We start from the raw sequence: 21,066 nt of genomic DNA, 5'->3' as shown, positions 1-21,066 counted from the left end.
TAGAGTGAGGGGGTTTATAAGGATCAGAGCCTGTCTTCTCTCTATCCTTCCTTGCCCAGCATCAGCCTCCTTAGTCCTCAGAACTGAACGCTACCCTTCTGGCTGGACGTGGATGTCCCTTAGGCTCAGGGAACATGCAGACACAGTTTCACTCCTTGCGCCATTTAGGGGATAGGGAATCCCAAGCCCCTCTGAGCTTCCCTCCTGCTCTACCTCTTGCTCACTCTGAAATGTCCTGATTTATTTCCTCATCTAAAATCTACCTTGACTGAAATTAATTAATAGTCATCTTGGTTTTCTTTCTTCCTGTAGTTGTGGGTCCTGCATCTGCAGATTCAACCAAGCACAGAGATCAGAGGATCACAGTTCAACTTGGACAGGAAAGTTTATGAGACTCTTATTTATATCCAATTAATCATCAGAAAAACAGAAATGGTGTGAAAGTGGTACAGTGCTAGCCTTGAGCAAAAGAGCTCAAGGATAGTACCCAAGACTTGAGTTCAAGCACCACCACTGACAAAAAACAAAACAAAACAAAAAACAAAACCCCCAAAACAAACCCCGTAAAAATGTTGCGTCTGTACTGAAGATGATCATTATTAGCTCAACAATTTGCTAATGCAACTTGCTAATAGCATTTATATTGCATTGTTTCTTTAAGATGCATGGGGAAGGCAACAACAACACTGAAGGTTTTGTTTGTTGGTTTGTTTTTTGATGCTGGTACTGAGGCTTAAACAGGGCTTCATGTTCTCACTTGACTTTTTTGGCTCATGGCTGGTACTCTACCATGTGAGCCACACCTCCACTTCTGGCTTTTTGCTGGTTAATTGGAAATTAACCAGCCTGGCTTTGAACTGTGATCCTCAGATGTCAGCCTCCAGTGTATGTATCTGTATATGTATGTATGTATCTATCTATCCATCCATCCATCTATCATCTATTTGTTATCAATCTATGATCCTACTTAATATACCCCTTAAAACTCTGGTAGAGTTATTAAGAAGTGGACCAGAAGGACCTTGTAGAGGTTATTAGGTGGCAGAGGCTCTGCCCTTACCTCATACATATATTAACCATTCTTGGATTAATGGAAAATGGGTTAGCAGGTTATCTTGAGAGCAGATCTGTTATATAAGCCAGTTTGGCTCTGTCTTTGGTATTCCTTTTACTGTAACAGGAATAGATACCTATAGGTGCTCACAACTGTAGTTTCAGCCCCATAACTAACTCACTTTACTGACAAGCATGCTTTTGGTTAGTAAATTTTGTCCCTTAGCTTTTATTTATTTTTTGTACCAGTCCTGGGGCTTGAAACACAGGGCCTGAGATCTATTTCTGAGCTTTATTTCTCAAGGCTAGCACTTGAGCCACAGCTCCACTTCTGGCTTCTTGGTGATTATTTGGAGATAAGAGTCTCACAGACTTTCCTGCCTGGGCTGGCTTTGAACTATGATCCTCAGATCTTAGCCTCCTGAGTAGCTAGGATTACAGCCCAGCTTAAGTGACCTACCTCCCAATGCCATCATATTAGGAACCCACCAAGTGTTCAGTCCATTCATGAGGTCAGTAATCTCTATAAACACCTTCATGGACACACCCAGAGAAGTGTGCTTTGTCAGTCACCTTGTTACAATTCACCATTACGTTGGGCTGTAGAAGTTAAAGTAATGTTGAAACTTTGAACTATAGTTATGTACTTTCTCCTTGTGATCCTTAGATCTCAGTCTCCTGAGTAGCTAGGATTACAGGTGTGAGCTGTGGGTGCAGAGCAGGTTTGTTTTCTATTAGGATCTTATTAGTATGAGAAGATGATGATCTTCTTTAGTTTTGGTAATGCTTTCTTCCTCCGAAACATGTTTTGTTTGATATTAATGTAGACGGGTTAGCGTTATCCTTTTCTATTTATGATTTAGACTGTGGCTTTACAGTAAAAGTGAATTTTTTTGTTGACAAGTTGTAATTGAATTTTCTGAGCATCTTGTGTCTCTGAATTGGAGTGTTTAGGGCATTTTCATTTGTCTATGTCCTTTTTTAACCCTGCCTTTTCCTCCTTTGTTTTGGGTAAAAAAATTTTATTTTACTTCATTATTGGTTTAATGTTATTATTATTATTTTTAGTGTTTGCTCCAGGACTTACAACTTAAGTCTTAATTTTAAACAACCTCCAAGCAATATTATCCCACTTGTTATATATCATAAAAACCTTATAAGAAAACTTTCTTTCTACCTTTTTACAACCTTTCCACCATTGTTGACATAAACTTGCATCTATTTTTGCTGTAAACCTCACACATTGTCCTTTTTGTTTTAAACAAATTTCTTTGCAATATGTTAAGTGCAGGGAGATGTTTCTATTAGCCTACATATTCATCATTTTAGAAGTGGTTAATTCATTGCTATATTCTTAGATTGCTAGTGTATGTCATTTTTCCTCTGCTTAAAGAATCTGGTTATTTTTTGTTATGTTTGAGTATTTCACTTTTTTTTTCCCTGCTGGTACTGGGCTTGAACTTTCTTGCTTGGCTTTTTCACACAAGGCTTTTACTCTACCGCTTGAGCATACCTCTACTTCAAGCATTTTGCTGGTTAATTGGAGTGAGACTCTAACAAATTTGTGTGCCCATACTGACTGAACCACAACCTTTACATCTCAGCTCCTGAGTTGCTGAGATTACAGGTGTGAGCCATCAGTGCGTCAAAAGAATAAGATTTGATATCTGAGGTCAAAGTCTTCCAGAGTTGCATTCTTTTAAATTTTTGTCTAGAAGTACCAATTTTATTTTATTATTTATTTACTTACTTATTTGGTCAGTGCTGGGGCTTGAACCCGGGTCCTAGGCTCTGTTCCCTGAGCTTTTTTTAGAGCCACAGCTCCACTTCTGCGTTTTGGTGGTTACTTGGAAATAAGAGTCTCAGACACTTTCTTTCCCAGGCTTGCTTTGAATAGCAATTCTTAGATCTTCTGAGTAGCTATGTTTATAGGTGTGAGCCACTGGTACCAGCTATTTTTATTTATTTTAAAAAGTAGTATAAATCAACTGCACAAAGGTGTGTGTGTGTGTGTGTGTGTGTGTGTGTGTGTTGGTAGTAGGGCCTGAATTTTAAGCCTTATGATCTTGCTTGACTTTTTTTTTTTTTTTTTTTTTTTGTGCTGAGGCTGGTGCCACTTGAGCCACTAGCCCTGCCTGTGCCGGTCAATTTGGGAATGAAATTCAGTCAACTTTTGTGCCTGAGCTGGCCTCAAACACCAGTTCTCCAGATCTTGTTACTTCTGAGTAGCTAAGATCATACGCACAAGCTGCCTTCTCTTGATCAAAGTTGCATGTCTTCCATTTAGGTTTATGACTTATTTTGAATTGATTTCAGCAATGAGAGGGAAATGGGGATTTAGTTTTAGTCTTCTAGATAAAGATAACCAGTTTTCCCAATACTATTTGTTGAAGAGCCTTTTCCTCGTTTTATGTTTTTGGTACATTTTTTTGGGTCAAAAATCAAATGGTTGTAAATGCATGGGTTTATTTCTGGGTCTTTTATTCCATTGGTCTTTGTGTCTTTTGTTCCAGTACCCTTGTTTTTTTGTTACTATGGTTCTGTATTATAGCCTGAAGTCAGGTATTATATTTCCAACACTATTTTTTTGTTTTCTTTTTTGCTCAGGGTTAATTTGCCTATTTGAGGTCTTTGTGCTTCCATATGATTTTAGGATTGATTTATCAATTTATGTGAAGAATATTGTTGGGATTTAATTTAATATTGTTACAACAAATGTATAGAATTTGGTAGTATAGTCATGTTTGCAATATTGATTCTGCTAATCTATGAATGTGGGAGGCCTTTCTACCTTCAGATGCCTTCTCTGACTTCTTTCTTCAATGTTTTATAATTTTTTATTGTAGCGATTGTTTACCTCTTTAGTTGTTTATTCCTACATTTTTTGAGGCTTCTTGTGGTTGGGTTTGCTTTCTTGATTTCTTTTTTAGCCAGCTCATTTTTTTTTCTGGCCCTGGAGCTTGAAATTAGAACCTGGATTCTGTCTCTGAGATTCTTTTGCTCAAGGCTAGCATTCTACTACTTGAGCCACAGCACCTTTTCTGGCTTTTTTAGAGTCATTTATTGGAGTTCTGAGTCTCATGGACTTTTCTGCCTGGGCTGGCTTCAAACTTGATCCTCAGATCTCAGCCTCCTCCATAGTTAGGATTACAGGTGTGAGCTGCCAGTGCCCAGCTGCAAGTACATTTCTCATGTATAGAAAAATGACTTTTTCTATTTATTTTTATATCTGACTGCTTTGCTGAAAGATATCTAAGAGGTTTTTGTTTTCGTGGAGTTTTTAGAATCTTTTATGCATAGTATCATATCAAGTACAAATAGGGATAATTTGACTTCTGTATTTCCTATCCTTATGCCTTTTATTTCTTTCTCTTGCTGATTGCTCTGGCTAGGTGTTCCAGTTCTACCTTCCATCAGACTAGGGAGAGTGGACACCTTTATCTTCTGTCTGACTTCAGAGGACATAATTTAAGCTTGGTGTTGGCTAAAGATATGTCATGTAAATGTGTATTTCTTCTTAGTTTATTCACAGTTTTTTTTGTTAGTCGTGGGGCTTGATCTTGGGACCTTGGGCACTATTCCTGAGTTCTTTTGCTCAAGGTTAGTGCTCTACCACTTTGAGCCACAGTGACAGTTCTGGTTTTTGGGTGGTTAATTGGAGATAAGAGTCTGATGGGGACTTTTTGTCCAGGCTGGCTTTGAACCATTGTACTTAGATCTCAGCCTCTTGAGTAGTTAGTATTATGGGCATGAGCCACCAGTGTCTGGATGAGTTTTTCTTTTTTTTTTGTCAGGCATTGGGCTTGGACTCTGGGCCTGGCTGCTGAACCTGAGCTCTTCAGCTCAAGGTGAGCACTAACACTTGAGCCACTGCACCACTTCTGGCTTTTTGGTGGTGTATTGGAGATAAGAGTCTCATGGAGTTTCCTGCCGGGCTGGCTTTGAAGTGCAATCCTCAGATCTCAGCCTCCTGAGTAGCTAGGATTATAGGCATGAGCCACTGGTGCCCATCTTAATTTTTTTTTAAATCATAAAATGATGTTGATTTTTTTTCTCTATCCATTGAGTTGATCATGTAATTTTTTTTTGTCAGTCATGAGGCATGAACTCTAGGCCTGGGCACTGACCCTGAGCTTTTCAGCTCAAGTCTAGTGCACTCTACCACTTGAGCCACAGTGCCACTTGTGGCTTTTTCGGTTTATGTGGTGCTAAGGAATCGAATCTGGGGCCTCATGCATAAGGGGCAAGCACTCTACCACTGAGCCACCTTCCCAGCCCCATCATGTGATTTTTTTTTCCTGATTGCATTTATGTGCTGTACTGTGCTAATTTATATATATGTACATATATACACACGTACACATATATGTTTATATACATGTACATATGTACACATATAAATATACACATATGTGTGTATATACATATATATATATATATGGAGATTTCTGCCTTTCTTCTCCTGGCTTCTGATGGATCCTCTCCCCCAACCATGTGAGAGGCAAAGGTCTTCTTGGGGCTGGTTGCAAAGATAATGTGCTCTAAGGTGTCAGTGTGGTCAGAGTACCTTCGAATATGTGCTCGGAGGGGAACAACTGGTCAAATTTCTGGACCCTTAACAACATGCTCAAAATAAGAAGCTTTTTGGAACATTGAAAAAAATCATCTCTTAATGACTAATTTGAATTCCTAAGAACCTTCAGAGTCACCTGTTTGAAAAAGTCATAGAGAAGTGTATTGGGTATGAAGATGTCAGGCTTACCCTGGACCTGTGAAGATTTTCTCAAGATCCTCCATGTTTAAATCTACTACAGGCTTAAGCCTGGATTTGTGGGTGCTTTTAGAAGACCTTTAGACTCATTTCTCAGTCAGTGGAACTAAAATTTGCCAGATTCATTGGATTGGATTAAGAGAACATGAGAAGATAAAAACAACTATCTTACTTTACCTTTTGTTTTCTAGGCTTGAACTCAAGACCTAGATGCTATCCCTCAAGTTTCCTTTTTCATTTTCCTTTCCTTTCTTTCTTTTTCTTCTTCCTTCCTTCTTTCCTTCCCTCCATCCATTCTTTTTTCCCCCTCAATAATAGCATTTAATCACTTGAGCCACAGCTCCATTTTCCACTTTTTCAGTTAATTGGAGATAAGAATCTCACAGATTTCCCTGTCTGTCTGGTTTTAAACTATGGTTTTAGCTGTCTAAGTAGCTAGGATTACAGGTTGTGAGCCACCAGTGCCTGGATTACCTTCTTGATCCTGAAGGAGGATGACTTAAAAGTTAAAACACATCTACACTAAAACTAGCCTTACCACCTAGCAAGCAAACACAGTAAAATACTTCTGAAGAATGAGGTGTGGTCCATAGGCATCCTGTGGTGATACACACAGACTTCAGGCACGTTCATCACTTCTACTTAATACAATTTGCCTAATGTCCTCATCATTTGATCAACACAATGCCAAAGGATAATTGGGTTCTAATCTGGGTTTTGGATGTGGATGTGGGTGCCGGGCAAGTCTTTTGGCCTCCGTTTGTTGGCAGGTGTGGAATTTCTCATCAAAGAACATTAGTGAAATGCAAATACTTCAGGGTTACATCGGGAGACATCTGTTCTTGGGCTTTGGGTCCCTGAGACCTCATTTGTAGGGTGCAAGCTGCTCAGCTGTCCCCCAGAACTGTGGTCAAGGCAGTAAAGTACCTACTCTGCCTTAGCACCAAGGCTTAGCTGTGTGGGAGCCACACCCAATTGGGGAAAGTAGCATTGTCCAGATGGTAATGGTTGTTCTCCCAGTGTAGTTCTGTTACCAGCTCCAACCCAACAATTTAACATAAGTCAGTGATGAATCTGGAGATGGTTACTGATGGCCTCCCTCACACCTGGCACTGTGCCACGGGGAGAAGGCAGCAGTAACACAGACATGCAAGATTCTTCTCTTCCATATTGACCATTCCGTGGATGAGGAAGATACACAGGGAATAAGGCAGTTATAACATGTGCAGGGATAGAGAATCAGAGAGTGCTGGCAGACTACACAAGTGAGTTAGGTATGGCCAGAAGTGAGGGCATCAGAGGCAGTCTCTTTGAATACACAGTGTTGAAGATACAGCACTTTAGGAGGCAGGTGAAAGAAGGCTGCAAACTCAGGAAGTAGACAGGAGTAGACAGGAGGAGGATGTCAGGACACACAGGAAGCAGACAAGAAGGAGGGTACAAGGTCAGGACCCACAGGAAGTAGATAGAAAGATGGTATGTAGTCAGGGACCACAGGAAATAGGAGGAGGGTATAAGGCCAGGAAGAGAGTGTTAGAACATACAGGAAGTAGATAGAAGGAGGATAGAGGTCAGGATAGAGGTCAGGACCTGCAGAAGTAGATAGGAGGAAGGTATAAGGTCAGGACCCACAATAAATAGACAGGTCTGTGAGTTTCTTGACTTAAATCACCTATGCAGGCTCAATAGTACTGAAAGCACTTTCACAGAGTTCAGTTTGCAGATGAATCTGTCACCTTGGCGACCTTGGAAAAATGGTCAGATCTTGGGGTTCTGGTTAGCTTTTGGCTTGATCTGAGGACCAGATTTGAAGAGGCATCAACTTAAGATTCAAATATCCACCCAGAAGTGAGAGCCTCAAGCCTCTGACACAATCTGTCCTTAGTGCCTAGGCAATTACATCATATCCAAGTGAGTTTGTTTGTATACAGGGGAAATTAAGCCAAGGCAGCCATACAGATTGTTGTGATGACTAATAACAGGCTCACATTTCCCTACTCAGAAGCTGGCATAACAATCTCCCTCCTGCACTAACCAACCTCAGGACTTTTGATACACCCCTTGAGTGGGCTGTACATTTTTGTCCCTTCTAAGGAGACACTTTAGGAGTCTAACTCAGAAAACATCCCCACAGTAAAGAACATGCAGGCAGAATGTACTGTATATACTAACTACACACATACATATTTCTCGCCCTTTTAGACACAATGGCCGAATAAGGGTTTTCTTGGGAAGCCAAAAGAATAAAATATGAATTCAGAAGCTGAAAGACATTTCAATAAAGGTCTATCCTCAGCCCTTGCACTGACTAGAAATGCTCATGAATTGCTAGATGAATCCAATGTGCTATGGTAAGACACATCTTACTAGACACATTTGATCAGTGTCATCTTTGATAAACAGATGAAGGGGAAATGTTCTTTCTTCATAGGTAGATGAACTGCTGTACCTTCCTTAATTTGGGCACCATCTCCCTCAGCTTTCCAGGCTGAGTTGTGTCCCAACACCGAATGTTGGGATGGCAACTGTCTTTCTTCTCTGTTAGATTTGAACTCATTGACAGCTGAGCGCAGATTTCATGATCATGGTTCCTCCAGTGCCCACCAAAGTGCCTGGCTCTGTGCTGAGGTTTGACAAAAGATAGAGGTTGGGGGAAAGGAGGACAGAGAGGAAGGAGGGGAAAAAGGAGGGAAGGAAGAGAGAAGAGATAGAGAGAGGGAGGGAAAAGGAAGAGATGGGGCTGAGATAGGAAGGGAAGAAGGGAGGGAGGGAAAAGAAGATGGAAGGGATAGAGGGAAGGGGAGAAGAAAGAAAGTAGGAAAAACAGATGGACGGAGAAGGAAAAAGGAAGGGATGAAGGGGGGAGAGGAGATGAACAGGAATAAGGGATGGAGGGAAGAAGGAAACATAAGTATCCCCCCCCTCATCTTGGTACAAACCACCGTGAGTTGTTCTTTCCTGAGTAGCCACTCTTACCTTTTGTCTCCTGGGCTGTTATCTGAACTGAAGATGGAGGATGCTTTGCGGTGAGCAGGTGTAGGCTGGCTTTTTTCAGGCCAGACATTCTTTCCTGTTCCCTGGTGCGATCCACCAACACACTGCAATCCAGCAGAGCCCCAAAGAGCTGACCTGAATCTCCAGATCTTCACCTTGATCCTTTTGCCCCTCCCCATAGTCCTTTTAATACATCCCCCCCACCCCAAGATGGAAGGGAACAGCTTCCCCCATCCCATCCCTCCAGTACTTTTCCTTGTGAGGACACAGTTCTTTTAACAGGTGATTATTATTGAATGAAGAGACCTTTCTTTCGTTAGGCATTTTCCCCCAGAGGCTCTGAGAATTCGCAGATGAACTCATTTTTCTGATTCTAGTAAGACAAAAAATAGTGGTGAGGGCCTGCCGGTATTGGGCTGGTGGCATCAAGGACTGCTCTGTTTTTGCCCCTTGCAATGAGAACATGGTGTGTGGCACTGGGACCTGCATTCCTGGTATGACACTGAGCTGAGCTGACTTCACAGATAGAACTAGAGCCAGTAGCATCAATCCAGGGTGTATGTGCATGTGTGTGTATGGGGAAGTTACCTGGGGAACATCTTGACAATGAAGTTCAGGTGTAGCTGTACTTGCTAGGAAAGTAGAGAGGTATAAAACCCCGAAATCTAAAGCATGAACTGGCACTGCTGCTTGAATCTGGTCCCTTCCTGCCATCCCTATCTTTCCCAAAACTTGTACAGCCCAGGTGGTGACCTAAGCAGAGTCACTACCCTCTCCTCCCATGCCCCCCCCCTTGCCACCCCCGGCTCTGCCCCCAGAGACCAAGGACTTAAGAGTACACATTCTTTTTGAGTGCAGGGTGCAAAACCCAGTCACTAAGTCAGAGCAGCTTGCTTTCTTCACTTGGGAAAACGGAGTCAACTGACTGAACTGACTCAGCTTTCCTGGGCCAAGGCTGAGAGTGAGCTAACGCCTGACTCCCTCATTTTTGCACTGACAGTCTTCCCCAAGATGGCACTAGCAGGGTTAAAGAATGCCGTGGGTCCCGGGGGGCTGCGGTTCCATTCAGGCACAGAATCCCTTGCGGGCTGCCTTGGGAAGTGCACACCAAACTTTCCCAACTCCCACTGCCCACAGAAGAAAGACAGGAGTCCAGGGACAGAAGCACATTGGCAAACTTGTTTCACTGTTTCCAGGAGAGTCTTTTCTTGATCAGGACATAGCCTTCCCGGGGCAAACATCCTTCTGCAAACAAAACCTATTGCCCACTCACAGTGTTTCTGCAAAATCCATCTCGGGTCATATTCGGCCAGTTCCATCTCAGTGACCAGGAGCCCGGCTACCATGTGCCACCTGCGTCCCCCCCAGGAAAGTGTGACAGAGCTCCTCCTGCGGGGTGTGCGTGCCCACCACAGGCCTTGGCACTGCTGGGACCTCAGGGAAGAACCCACCCTTGAGAAGGAGGGTGTGGGGGTTCAGTCACCCCATCAGGTTGACAGTTTCTTGTGCCCTACCATCCTTCTTGTGCAGGGCCAAAGAAAGACAGGAATGGGGAAGGGGGAGAAGGGAGGAGAGCAGATTTGAGAAGGGACTGAGAGGGAGCCGAGGCTGGGGCCCTTCTGATGGAGTCACATGGATCCCCGCTTTCTTGTGGATTTTAGGAAATTCAAACAGCTAAGTATGAGTTTAAGTGTGTGTGTGTGTGTGTGTGTGTGTGTGTGTGTGTGTGTGTGTGTGTGTGTGTGTGTGTGTGTGTGTGTGTGTGTGTGTGTATGAGAGACAGAGAGACCCAGAGAGACAGAGAGGGAAGAAGGGAGGGAGGGAGAGAGAGATTAGTTGTTAAGAATTGTAAGCTTTTTTGTTTTGGGGGTGGGAGGATCTAGTCTGTTGCAATTCTCAGGAAATGCCCTCAGTGGCAAAGTCCTCTAGGTCTTCAGTGGAGATGATGTTCAGGCTGGAGACTTCTGTGCCCTCCTCTGGGCTGTGGGGAGGCTCCCGTGGGTGCAGGTCAGCAGCTTGTGGGGTAGGGTCACCCCGATGCCCTAGGGCCGGCTGAAGTCCTCCACCATGGACACTCTGGGGCCTGGTGTGGGGGCCCTGCCTGAGGAAGGTAGGGGCAGAGAGCTGGGAGGAGCACCGCAGGGGTGTCAGGGCGGTCACAGGCACAGGCCGGAAGCCAGGATACAGCAGGTAAGAAGGAGCCAGGCCGTCCTGCAGGGGTGGCTCAGGGGACACCCCCTCTGATGAGGGGACAGAGACTTTGACATACTTGCCCGTCTCCGGGTCATAGAAGGTCTTGATTTTCACCTGCAGGGACAAGTCGAAGACAAAGTATTCTCCAGACTGAGGATCTTGAAGGATCTTCTGGGTAGCAGGGTAGGGGGGCAGGGGTGTGAGGGACTGAGGACCCCAGGACCGCCTTCCCATAGGCTCTGGGCCTCCTGATACTGAGTGGCGGTGTATTGGAGGGGGCAGGGCCCTCACCACAGGAAATCTAGCCTGAGGCCTGTCTCCAGGCAAGGCGGGCCTGTGCTCCGGCTCCTGCAAGTTCTCCCAGGCCTCTCCAGGCTTCTCCTGCACTCTGTCCATCTTCTTCCTCTTGCTCGCCAGCTTCTTGGCCCTCCTCAGGGCCTTCTCTGTCTTGGGTGGAACTGCCGGGGGTTTGCTGGCTGTCCTTCCCAGGTGAGCCGGATGTTCAGATTTCTCAGAAGGGCCTGCAGAACTGGCAGCCATTTCTAATAGTGTACCTTTTGGAGAGAGAGTCCGGACATCTTCTGCGGCTCCCTCCAGCTGGGGGTCAGAGCTATCTGCCTCCCACGTGAGGCCATGGGTCAGGTCCTCTCTTCGGGTGAGCCTGAGAGGACCTTGGCTGGCCAAGGAGCTGGAGGCTGGAGGCTCTTCCGGCAGCAGACCCAGGTCGCTGGGGATCTGGAAAGTGTCATCCCAAAGGATGCTGGCAGCTGGGGAGCAGGTGCTGCTCTCCCCCAGGGAGCTGGGGTGGGGAGAAGCCACCATCTCAGAGGGGACCTGCCTTCTCCCAGCAGGCCCTGCTCTGGGTGGAGACAAAAACTGACTCTGCAAACCTTCCCAATGTGTGCTAAGTGGCTGGACTTCTAAATCTTCCTGGGGGAAAGCGATCGTGGGGACATGCCTGGGAGTGGGCAGCGTGCCCCCTTCCGTGGGCCTGCTTTTGCCATCACTGCTCAGGAGTGTATGTGTTACATCTAGGGGTGACATCCCGTGACCCCCTCCTCCTGTCAGGGGTTCAGGTGGGAAGTTCCCCTTGTGAGCTTGCTCAGAGGTCTCTATCTTGGCTCCAGTGTGCACCTGCCAGGGGTCCTCCAGGCTCTCACTAACTGTGTGCTTCAGGCAGGTGCCTTGTAGCATAGCAGAGGTTGGGGTGCTGGGCATCTCCTGATTTGGGGGAGCACAGGGGCCACCAGCCTCCTCCCCCCACCCTGGCCTTTGCAGTTCCTCCTCGCGGTGGCCGCCGCTGGGAGACTCCTCGCAAGCTGTGGTCCTCAGGAGAGGCAGGATGATAGGTTTTATCACTGGGGTGGCCCTGAGTGTGTTGTCTTTAATGGGGAACAGCTTGTGCTTGTTTGGTGCAGAAGCTGGGGAGGGAGGGGTGTCTTTGGCATGGGGAAGGGCTGTGTCCTGTTTTCCTTGGATCCAAGAGCCTCTCAAATTCACTTCTTCCACCGCTGTCTTTCTGGGTCTCCCTGTAGACAACTCTGCCCCTTCTATTCCCAGCACCCCACCCTGGGTAGGCTTTTCCATGCCCCCTTCCCCATGATTTGGTGGCTCATCCTTTTCTAGCACATTCTTCTCATCTTTCTGACTGTCACCTGCCGTTGTGTCCTTCTTCTTGTCTTCCCACTGGCTCTCGGGAAACCATGTCTTCTGCTGATCTTCAAAGGAGGCAAATGATTGGTCTGAAGAGCTGGTGCTGAACTTGGCCTTGCTCTGGAGGCTCGGCATGAAATCAGACTGGCTGTCACTGTAGAACACCTCCTCTTCCTCTGGAGAGAGAGGCCCGGGGGAGAACTTTTGGCTCAAGGGTGGGACCAGAAGTCCCACTTTTTGCTCAGGTTCTGTCTCTTGGGAGATGGATCTCGAGAGCCCATTTTTGACCTTTGTTTTCTCTGTAGCCTGTCCGGTCTCAGGCTCCCTGTCACAAAGCTTCAGTGACAGGTGCTTTCTGGGGTGACGTTCCTTGGAGTCTGGGTGCCAACTGGCCTTGGCAGGACCCAGCTCTGCCTCTCCTTCTGCTTCCTCCTTCTCAGAGTTCCTTTCTACAGCCTCCCCATTGACACAGAAAGGGGTGTGGGTGCCAGTTGGAGGAGAATTGAGGGTACGATGGATTTCTGCAGTGGAGTCACTGGGATCCCCCTGGGTACCGCTGTGAGGAGTGCTGGGGGCATCAGCTGGGCTCTCCTTTGAAAGCTCATTTGGAGGGCTTTCCTCAAGTCCATTGGGCAGCATCACCCCATTGCTGATGATGGCTTCTTGCTTGCTATCCGTCTTACTCCGGTGCTTTTCATCAAAGCCTTTCAAGAGAGGGGAGGGACTGTAGGTACTCTTGACCCGCTTCCTCACATCCTTGAGGTTGAACAGGAGGCTGGGCGCTTTGGATTTGTAACCATCCCGAGGCAGGTGTTGGCTGGCCTCCTTCTCCTGGTATCCATTTAGCTGTGCTGGGGGGGAGGGGCTGGTGTGCCCAGGCTGGGGCCCTGAGGACTCTAGGGTGTGCTTGGTGGGTATGATGGGGGTCAGTAGCTTACTGATATTAAAAGGAGGACTGTAGTGCTCATGGGGATCCCCAGACATGTCCAGAGCATCATTGTCTGGAAACTGCCCAGGCGGATTGTGCTTTGAGTATGGAGGCAGATCTCTCCAGTGACTCTGTTTCTTTTCTTCTGGGGTATCTTGGCAAGGGTCTTTCCCTCCTTTGCTAGGTTTTGGCTTCCTCCACGGGGGCTGGCTTGACTTCACCTGAGGCTCTGACTGTGAGCAAGATGCTTTTCCCTCAGGAGGGAACACTGGGGCTCCTGGATCTCTGGGCCCCCAGGATCCTGAGGTACACAGAGATCCTGGTGCTGCTCTGGTCTCTTCCTGGCTGCAGCTGGGTCGGACCTGGCAGGGAGAGACTTTGCGATCGGGGGCATGGGGCTCTTTCAATAAAAGTTTGTCCTCGTAATGTCTGGGAGCCTTGCTTTCTGGGATGCTTTCAGCCACCTCCTTCCTCTCCTGCAGCTTTGGTTGGTGGGCATTCCATGACTCAAAAGCGCTGTTTTCACTATGCAGAAAAGTCCCTCTGGGAGCCCACTCTTTGCTTCTTTCGGGCTCAGACTTGATTGACTTGTTGGGTGGAGAGGGGAACCGGGACTCTAAGGAGCTGGTGGCACTGTCCTCTGCGGGGAGGAAGCTGCCAGAGCCGGGGGAGGCCATGTCAGAGTTCTTGGGGGACTGTTGCTCCCCGAGGTTCCTGCCGGGCTGGTGGGCGCTCTGGTGGGGATTGGAGACTTCAGCGGGGACTCTTCTGACAGTCAAAAAGGCAGAATCGAAACAAAAATTGACACCGCTTTCTGGGAGAGGGGCGAATTTGGGGGGATTTTTGAGAGCCGGAGGCTTGCTAGGCGGGGGCCTACTGTCACAATGTTGGCTCTCAGGTCTGTCAAAGGATTTGATCAAAGATGAGACTTTGGAAATGGGCTTAGTGCTGCTCCTCAGACCAGAAACGGGGACCTCCAGTCGCCTCTGGGCTGGCGTTGGTGGGGGGCTGGTTTTGGGGTACCTTTCCTCCCCCTGAGCATACTTGGGCAGCTGCTGGAAGGCGGCAGCCCAGCCAGCGTGCTCTGTGCCTTGGGAGGGAAGCTGAGTCCAAATGCCACTCTTCCTGTGGGCATGGCCCACGGCTTCTTGGTGGAAAGAGCCGAACCCCTGGCGGTTGCTATCTGGAGAAAGGGTGAGTTCAGAGTCATGGAAGGAGGTGTCTTCGGAGATGCACAAGCTGCGGAACGCCCGGTCTGTGAGGTTACTCACCTCCCTGTCCGCATCGTCCAGCACGCTGCCAATGCTGGAGGTGTCACTGAATCCATCTGTGCCCTTCTTGCTCCCCTGCATGGTCTGTGGACGGTGGCTGGACGGTCCCTGTCAGCGGGCAGTGCCTTGGGTGCGATTCTGTCAGAATTAGGGACAACTTTCTTCCCACAAACTTGAGCTTCTTGTTGACCAGTTGCAATTGCAAAGTGGGAATTTATTAATTGCTTGTTTTTTCCCCCTCTGGAAAAGAAATGCATAGTGTAAATAGTACATTCAACGTAATAGATCAGTATGCTGGCCTAGGTAGGTAATGGTGCCTGGGATGGCTAGTTTGGTGCTGCTGAGGCTCGCTTACAGCAAGCATGGTTTGGGGTTAGGCACACAGACTAGATGTTCCTACGACCGGGTTCTTCAGGTACAATGAACATGCAAATCAGCGGAAAGGACAAAGCAGATTACCCCATGTAAAGCAGGTGAGTTAAAGTCCTTAAGAGAAAAACAGTGGAGAAGAGGATGGTCACAAAAGCAAAAAAAGAAAAGGCAAATGTGATCACCTAAAAAGGAAAAGCATCTGTACAGCAAAGGAAAACAACTAAATGAAAAGATCCCCCACGGAAGCTGGGTGCCTTGGCTCATGCCTATAATCCTAGCTACTCAGGAGGCTGAGATCTGAGGATTGAGATTTGAAACCTACCCTGGCAGGAAGTCCATGAGATACTTGCCTCCAAGTAGCCACTAAAAAAGCCAGAAATGGAGCTGTGTCTCAAGTGGCAACACTAACTTTGAGCTATAAGGCTCAGAAACAGCACCCAGGCCATGACTTCAAGCCCCAGGACTGTCAAAAAAAAAAAAGATACCCCATAGAATGGGATGAAATGTTTGCAAACCATATATCTGATAAAGGATTGTTTTCCAAACTATATAAGGCACTCCTACAAAGTGATTGCAAAATAACCTACAATTAAACAAAAGCAAATAATCCAATTAAAAATTGGCAAAGGAACTGAATAGGTGTTTTTTCAAAGGAGAGGTACAAATAGCCAATGGGTATAATAACAGGTGTCTAGAATGAGTAATCAGCAGGAAAATGTAGCTTAAAACCACAGTGAGTCAGACACAGTGGCTCAGGCTCATAATCTCAGCTATTCAGCAGACAGAGATCAGAAATACTGAAGTTTAAGGCTAATCCAGTACAAAAGTTATTGAGACCTCATTTCAACAAAGGAGCAGGGTGTAGTGGTTCATGCTTGTACTACCTAACTCAGCTACTACTACACTTCAGCTACTCAGGAGGTGAAGATAGCAGGATCAAGGCCAACCTTGGACAAAAACCTGAGACTCTATTTGAAATGTAACTAAATGTGACTCAAGTGGTAGAGAGTGTTTCCAGCCTGGTGTTCAAACCCCGGTACTGCCTACCTCCCCAACCCTCAAAACTCATACGTATATATGAAGATCATGTGTTGTTAAGGATTCCTATTCTTGGTGGGAATGCAACTTGTATAGCCATTATGGAAGACCTTGTGAAGTTTCCTTCAAAAGTTAAAAAAGCTACCTTATGATTCATTAATCCAATATCTACTTGTGTACATAAAGAAGATGAAATTAAGATCTTAGATATCCTGATTTATTTATTTATTTATGTTTTTGGTCCGATCGTGGGGCTTGAACTCTGGGCCTGGGCGCTGTCCCTCAGTTCTTCAGCTCAAGGCTAGCACTCTATCATTTGAGCCACAGCACAACTTCTGGCTTTTCTGCTTATGTGGTGCTGAGGAATCGAACCAGGGCCTCATGCATGCAAGGCAAGCACTATACCACTGAGCCACCTTCCCAGCCCTGAGATCCTGCTTTTTATCAGCTAAAACTGATCATAGTGGAACCTTATTCATACAGAAGCAACTTAAATGTCCATGGATAGATGAATAGATAAAAGATGTGGTACATGCACACAGTAGAATATAATTTAGTCTTAAAAATAGTTATACATCTGACAAAGGATTAATAACCAGAATATACAATGAGTCCAAAAACCCCCTAAATGCCCAAAGAACCAACTGCCTAATTAATAAATGGGCAAATGAGCTGAACAAAGAATTCTCAGAAGAAGTGAAGTACACCTTAAATGCACAAAGACACGATCAGCATTGCTGGCCATGCAGAAATTGTAAATAGAAATGACAATCAGAATGACCATCATCAAAAACATAAACAGCAAATGCTTCCAGGCAGGCTATGGAAAAAACTAACACTCATACACTGTTAGTGAGAATATGAATTAGGGCAGTTGTTATGGAAATCATAAAGCTAGAACCCTCAGACATTGAATGATATTCATTCAAAGGAATGTTCATCAGGGTACAGTAGAGACACTGACACACCCATGTTCACTGCAGCACTATTCATCATAGCCAAGCAATCGAAACATCCCAGATGCCCAACTACTGAGGAATGGATTAAGAAAACTAGTCTATAGTCAATGGAATTTAATCAGTCACAAGGAAGAATAAAATTATGTTATTTATAGGGAAATAGATGGAACTGGAGATCCTCAGGATGCATGAAGAGAGCTAGGTTAAGAAGGACAAAAGTCACATGTTTTCTTTCCTGTGGTAGAATGAATCTATCTATCTATCTATCTATCTATCTATCTATCTATCTATCTATCATCTATCTCATCTATCAATCATCCATCTGTGTCTGTCTCTATGTTATGTATGTATATATCAATGTATCTATGCATCTGTCTAACATGCTTGTAACTGTGGAAATGTTTGGGGAGATGAGAAGGAGAGAGGAAGAGGGCATGATGGAAGGCACACAATATTGAAATGCATTTGTGTATGAAGATGGTATAAGAAATCTCTGGAGGGGCTGGGAAGGTGGCTCAGTAGTAGAGTGCTTGCCTAGCATGCATGAAGCCCTGGGTTCCATTCCTCAGCACCACATACACAGAAAAAGCTGGAAGTGGTGCTATGGCTTAAGTGGTAGAGTGCTAGCCTTGAGCAAAAGAAGCTCAGGGACAGTGCCCAGGCCCTGAGTTCAAGCCCGAGGATTGGCAAAAAGAAAAAAAAAGAAATCTCTGGAAACTGTTGAATAATAGCTGGTAGAGAGGATGGGGAAAGAGCAACAGAGGGAGTTGTCTGATAAAATATAATATATACATATGTGAAATACCACTGTGAAAACTCTTTATACAATCAAATCCATTCAAAACTGGATGGTAGGAGAGAAAAGCAGGCCCAGCTGGGAGGTGGGTAGCAGTGCATGTCCGGGGATAGAGAGGGTAAAGCAGGGCAGATATGCTCCATATAGTTTATATACATGTACGGAAAAAGAACAACGAAACCTGCCAAAATTGTTTCACAAAGCCGGGTGAGGGGCTGATGTAGTGAGAGGGAGGGGTGAGTTTGATTGGGGGGCATTGTATGCATATATGGTCATGTCACAATGACCCTTTAGTTGTACCCTTTGGTACAACTAACATACCTAAATAAAAGTGTTAGGAAGGCCATTTGTGACACTGCAGATAAACACTAAGTTTAAGTGACATCACACTAAGTAAAATAAGCCTGATTACAGAAGGACAAATACCTCAGGAGCCTACTTATATAAAAGAGCCAAACTACTTCAAAAGAGTCCAAACTACTCCAGAGACTAGAAGGGCCATTGCCAGGGGCTGGGTGATGGGGGCTTGATGGTCATAGGGGATAAAACTTTTGATTTTACATGATGAATAAACTTGAGAGCTCTTCTGTGGAGTATGCTGCCTATTCTTAATGATGCTGCATTGCTGAGTGGGCAGAATTTTGCTAAGGAGGATAGATCGTAGTTAAAGTGTCTCCCCTCTCTCCTTCTCTGTCGCTCTCCTCTATGAATCATCCTGTTCTGTTCTGTTCTGAAGAATTCTAATAAAGGGCCTAACATTCAGATAAAGTTTTACAATCCTCCTCTCATATTCCATGGATGTCCCCTTCCTCGTCTATGTTCACTGCTTCATTGCCTGTCTCTCCATTACAATGTGATTACCAGCAGCCCCATGGCCCTTTCAGTATGGTGGTGGTGTCTGCTGATGTCTGGGACACCAAGATCACTCATCAGTATGGGTACATGATATCAGAAAAACGTGGTGCATGTATGACACAAATAGGAGAGTTGTAGAACTAAGTCTAGAACCTGAGAGTTAACAGACTCTGGCTAAGTGAACTGTTATATTAGCCGATATTTGCTATGTATTCTGGAACACTGAGTTTTCACCCTTCTGAGTAAAAAGACTTGATATCTTTGAGAAAGTCTTTCTTCCAACCATCATGCTCAGAAGTGAGGGGTGCTGAAAGCCAGGAAGCTTACTGTAATCTCTGAGCCAGGGTGAGAGCCAGGACAGGTGCTAGTGTGTGTGTGTGTGTGTGTGTGTGTGTGTGTGTGTGTGTGTGTGTGTGTGTGTGTGTGTGTGTGTGTGTGTGCTGATCCTGGGCTTGAACTCAGAGCCTGGGCCTCAAAGCTGAGCTTTTTTGCTCAAGGCTAGCACTCTACTTGAGCCACAGCTCCACTTTTGGCTTTTTGTGGTTCATTGGAGATGAGTCTTGCAGACTTTCCTGTCTGGGCTGTCTTGGAAACATGATCCTCAGTTCTCAGCCTCCTGAGTAGCTAGGATTATAGGTGTCAGCTATCACACTCAGCAGAGATGCTGATTTTATGTTTATGCTGGAGCCCCCTGTTCTCTGGGTTTTTATCAGTGGGAGAACTTTCAGCATCCTTGGGGACTGTTTGCTTTCTGATCTTTCCATTCTTTGAACTTCAAACTCCATCTCTAATTTTCCATTCCACAATTACTTGTTTTTATAGATGTGTCCAGATTTTGTTGCTTGTGACCAAAGAATTCTAATGGATCCCAAGTTTACCTTGTGATTTCAACTAAAACTGAAATAAGCCCTCAGGAGGTTGAGATCTGAGGATTAAAGTTCAAGCCAGCTGTGAGACACTTATTTACAATAAACTCCCCAAAAAGCTGGCAGTGTAGCTGTGGATCAAGTGGCAGAGCACTAAGCTTGACCAAAAAAGCTCAGGGACAGCATCCAAACTCTGAGTTCATACCTGGGACCACACACACACATACACACACACACACACACACAAAATGAAGAGTGTTTGCTGATTAAGCATCCAGAAAAGTAACCACATGAGTTCACACCAGGAGACAGGGAGATGCAGCACCACCCCACTGCCTTTATTCAGGTTATTTCTTCAATTCTGACTTGATGACCTGAGGTCAGTCCCAATGCTGGCTTCATCCTCACACTAGCAGTGGCTCCTCCAGCACAGGCACCAGCCATAGGAGGTATTGATTCTACATCATCATGCTTTGGGTCTGGAGTGTCCCCTATAGGTCTGGTCTGCAGCAATGTTGGAAAATTTAAGGCGGGGCTTAATGGGAGGCGGTTAGGTCTTTGGGACTGAACAGACTTTGAAGAAGCTATTAGATGTCTGTCTCCCTTACTCTCTCTTTGTATTCAGGGTTCCATCGAGACATGAACCTCCAACACAGGCTCCTGCTACAGTGTGATGTCCTGCCTCACCACAGGCCCAAAGCAATGGGGTCAACCCACCATGGGCTGAAACCTCCAAACTGGGAATCCAAATAAAGCTTTATTCTTTTTAACTTGGTTCTCTCAGGTCTTTGTTACTGTCATAGAAAGTGGATGAACACTTACCTGTTAGAGCTGTGGGGGCTGCAGGTGCCTGCCTTGTTGAGGTACAGGAGCTGGGATCTTAAACTTTCTTTCCATGCTTATGTTGGAGGTTATCACTGCCCATCTAGAAAGAAGAGAAAATAATTTTAGTGCAACCCAACTGACCAAAGGGCCAAAGTGTTCAGTGGAAAGAAACAAACACTGTCTTTAAATACCAGTGATTGAGTTGTAATACAGTCATTCCTTAAAATTTGTTTATTTTGGTCTTACTAGGGTTTGAACTCAAGAAGGCATTCTGCTTCCTTCCAGTCCTGTTTTGTTTTAATTCATATTTCAAACAGGATCTTGTATTTTTCTTTGGGGCTAGTCTCAGACCACAATTTTTTTTTACCTATACCTACCTAAAACATAGCTGAGATTACAGGTGTGTACTACAATTCCCTTTGTTTGTTAAGCTAGAATTTCGCTAACTTTTTGCTTAGACTGGCTTCAAACTATGATCCTCATCTCAACTTC

The 21,066-nt window shown here is 45.4% G+C and overlaps 1 protein-coding gene across 2 annotated transcripts in view; it reads right to left on the bottom strand.

The window, feature by feature from the left end:
• Nucleotides 1-10,509: 10,509 nt before the first annotated feature.
• CUNH10orf71 (chromosome unknown C10orf71 homolog) overlaps nucleotides 10,510-21,066 on the bottom strand; it is a 30,713-nt gene continuing 20,156 nt past the window's right edge. For both annotated transcript variants that reach the window (XM_070020800.1, XM_070020801.1), the window contains exons 2-3: nucleotides 20,572-20,674; nucleotides 10,510-15,103 (exon numbers count right to left, since the gene is read on the bottom strand). In XM_070020800.1, coding sequence (XP_069876901.1) covers nucleotides 10,715-14,944 — 4,230 coding nt within the window. In that variant the 5' untranslated portion in view covers nucleotides 14,945-15,103; nucleotides 20,572-20,674 and the 3' untranslated portion in view covers nucleotides 10,510-10,714. The remainder of the gene's footprint in view (nucleotides 15,104-20,571; nucleotides 20,675-21,066) is intronic.

Source organism: Dipodomys merriami, unplaced genomic scaffold (genome assembly GCF_024711535.1).
Source record: "Dipodomys merriami isolate MVZ:Mamm:240054 unplaced genomic scaffold, mDipMer1.0.p SCAF_14, whole genome shotgun sequence".
NCBI lineage: Eukaryota > Metazoa > Chordata > Mammalia > Rodentia > Heteromyidae > Dipodomys > Dipodomys merriami.
Note: the sequence above shows the minus strand (reverse complement) of the source record. Positions and strands in the feature narration are given on the sequence as shown.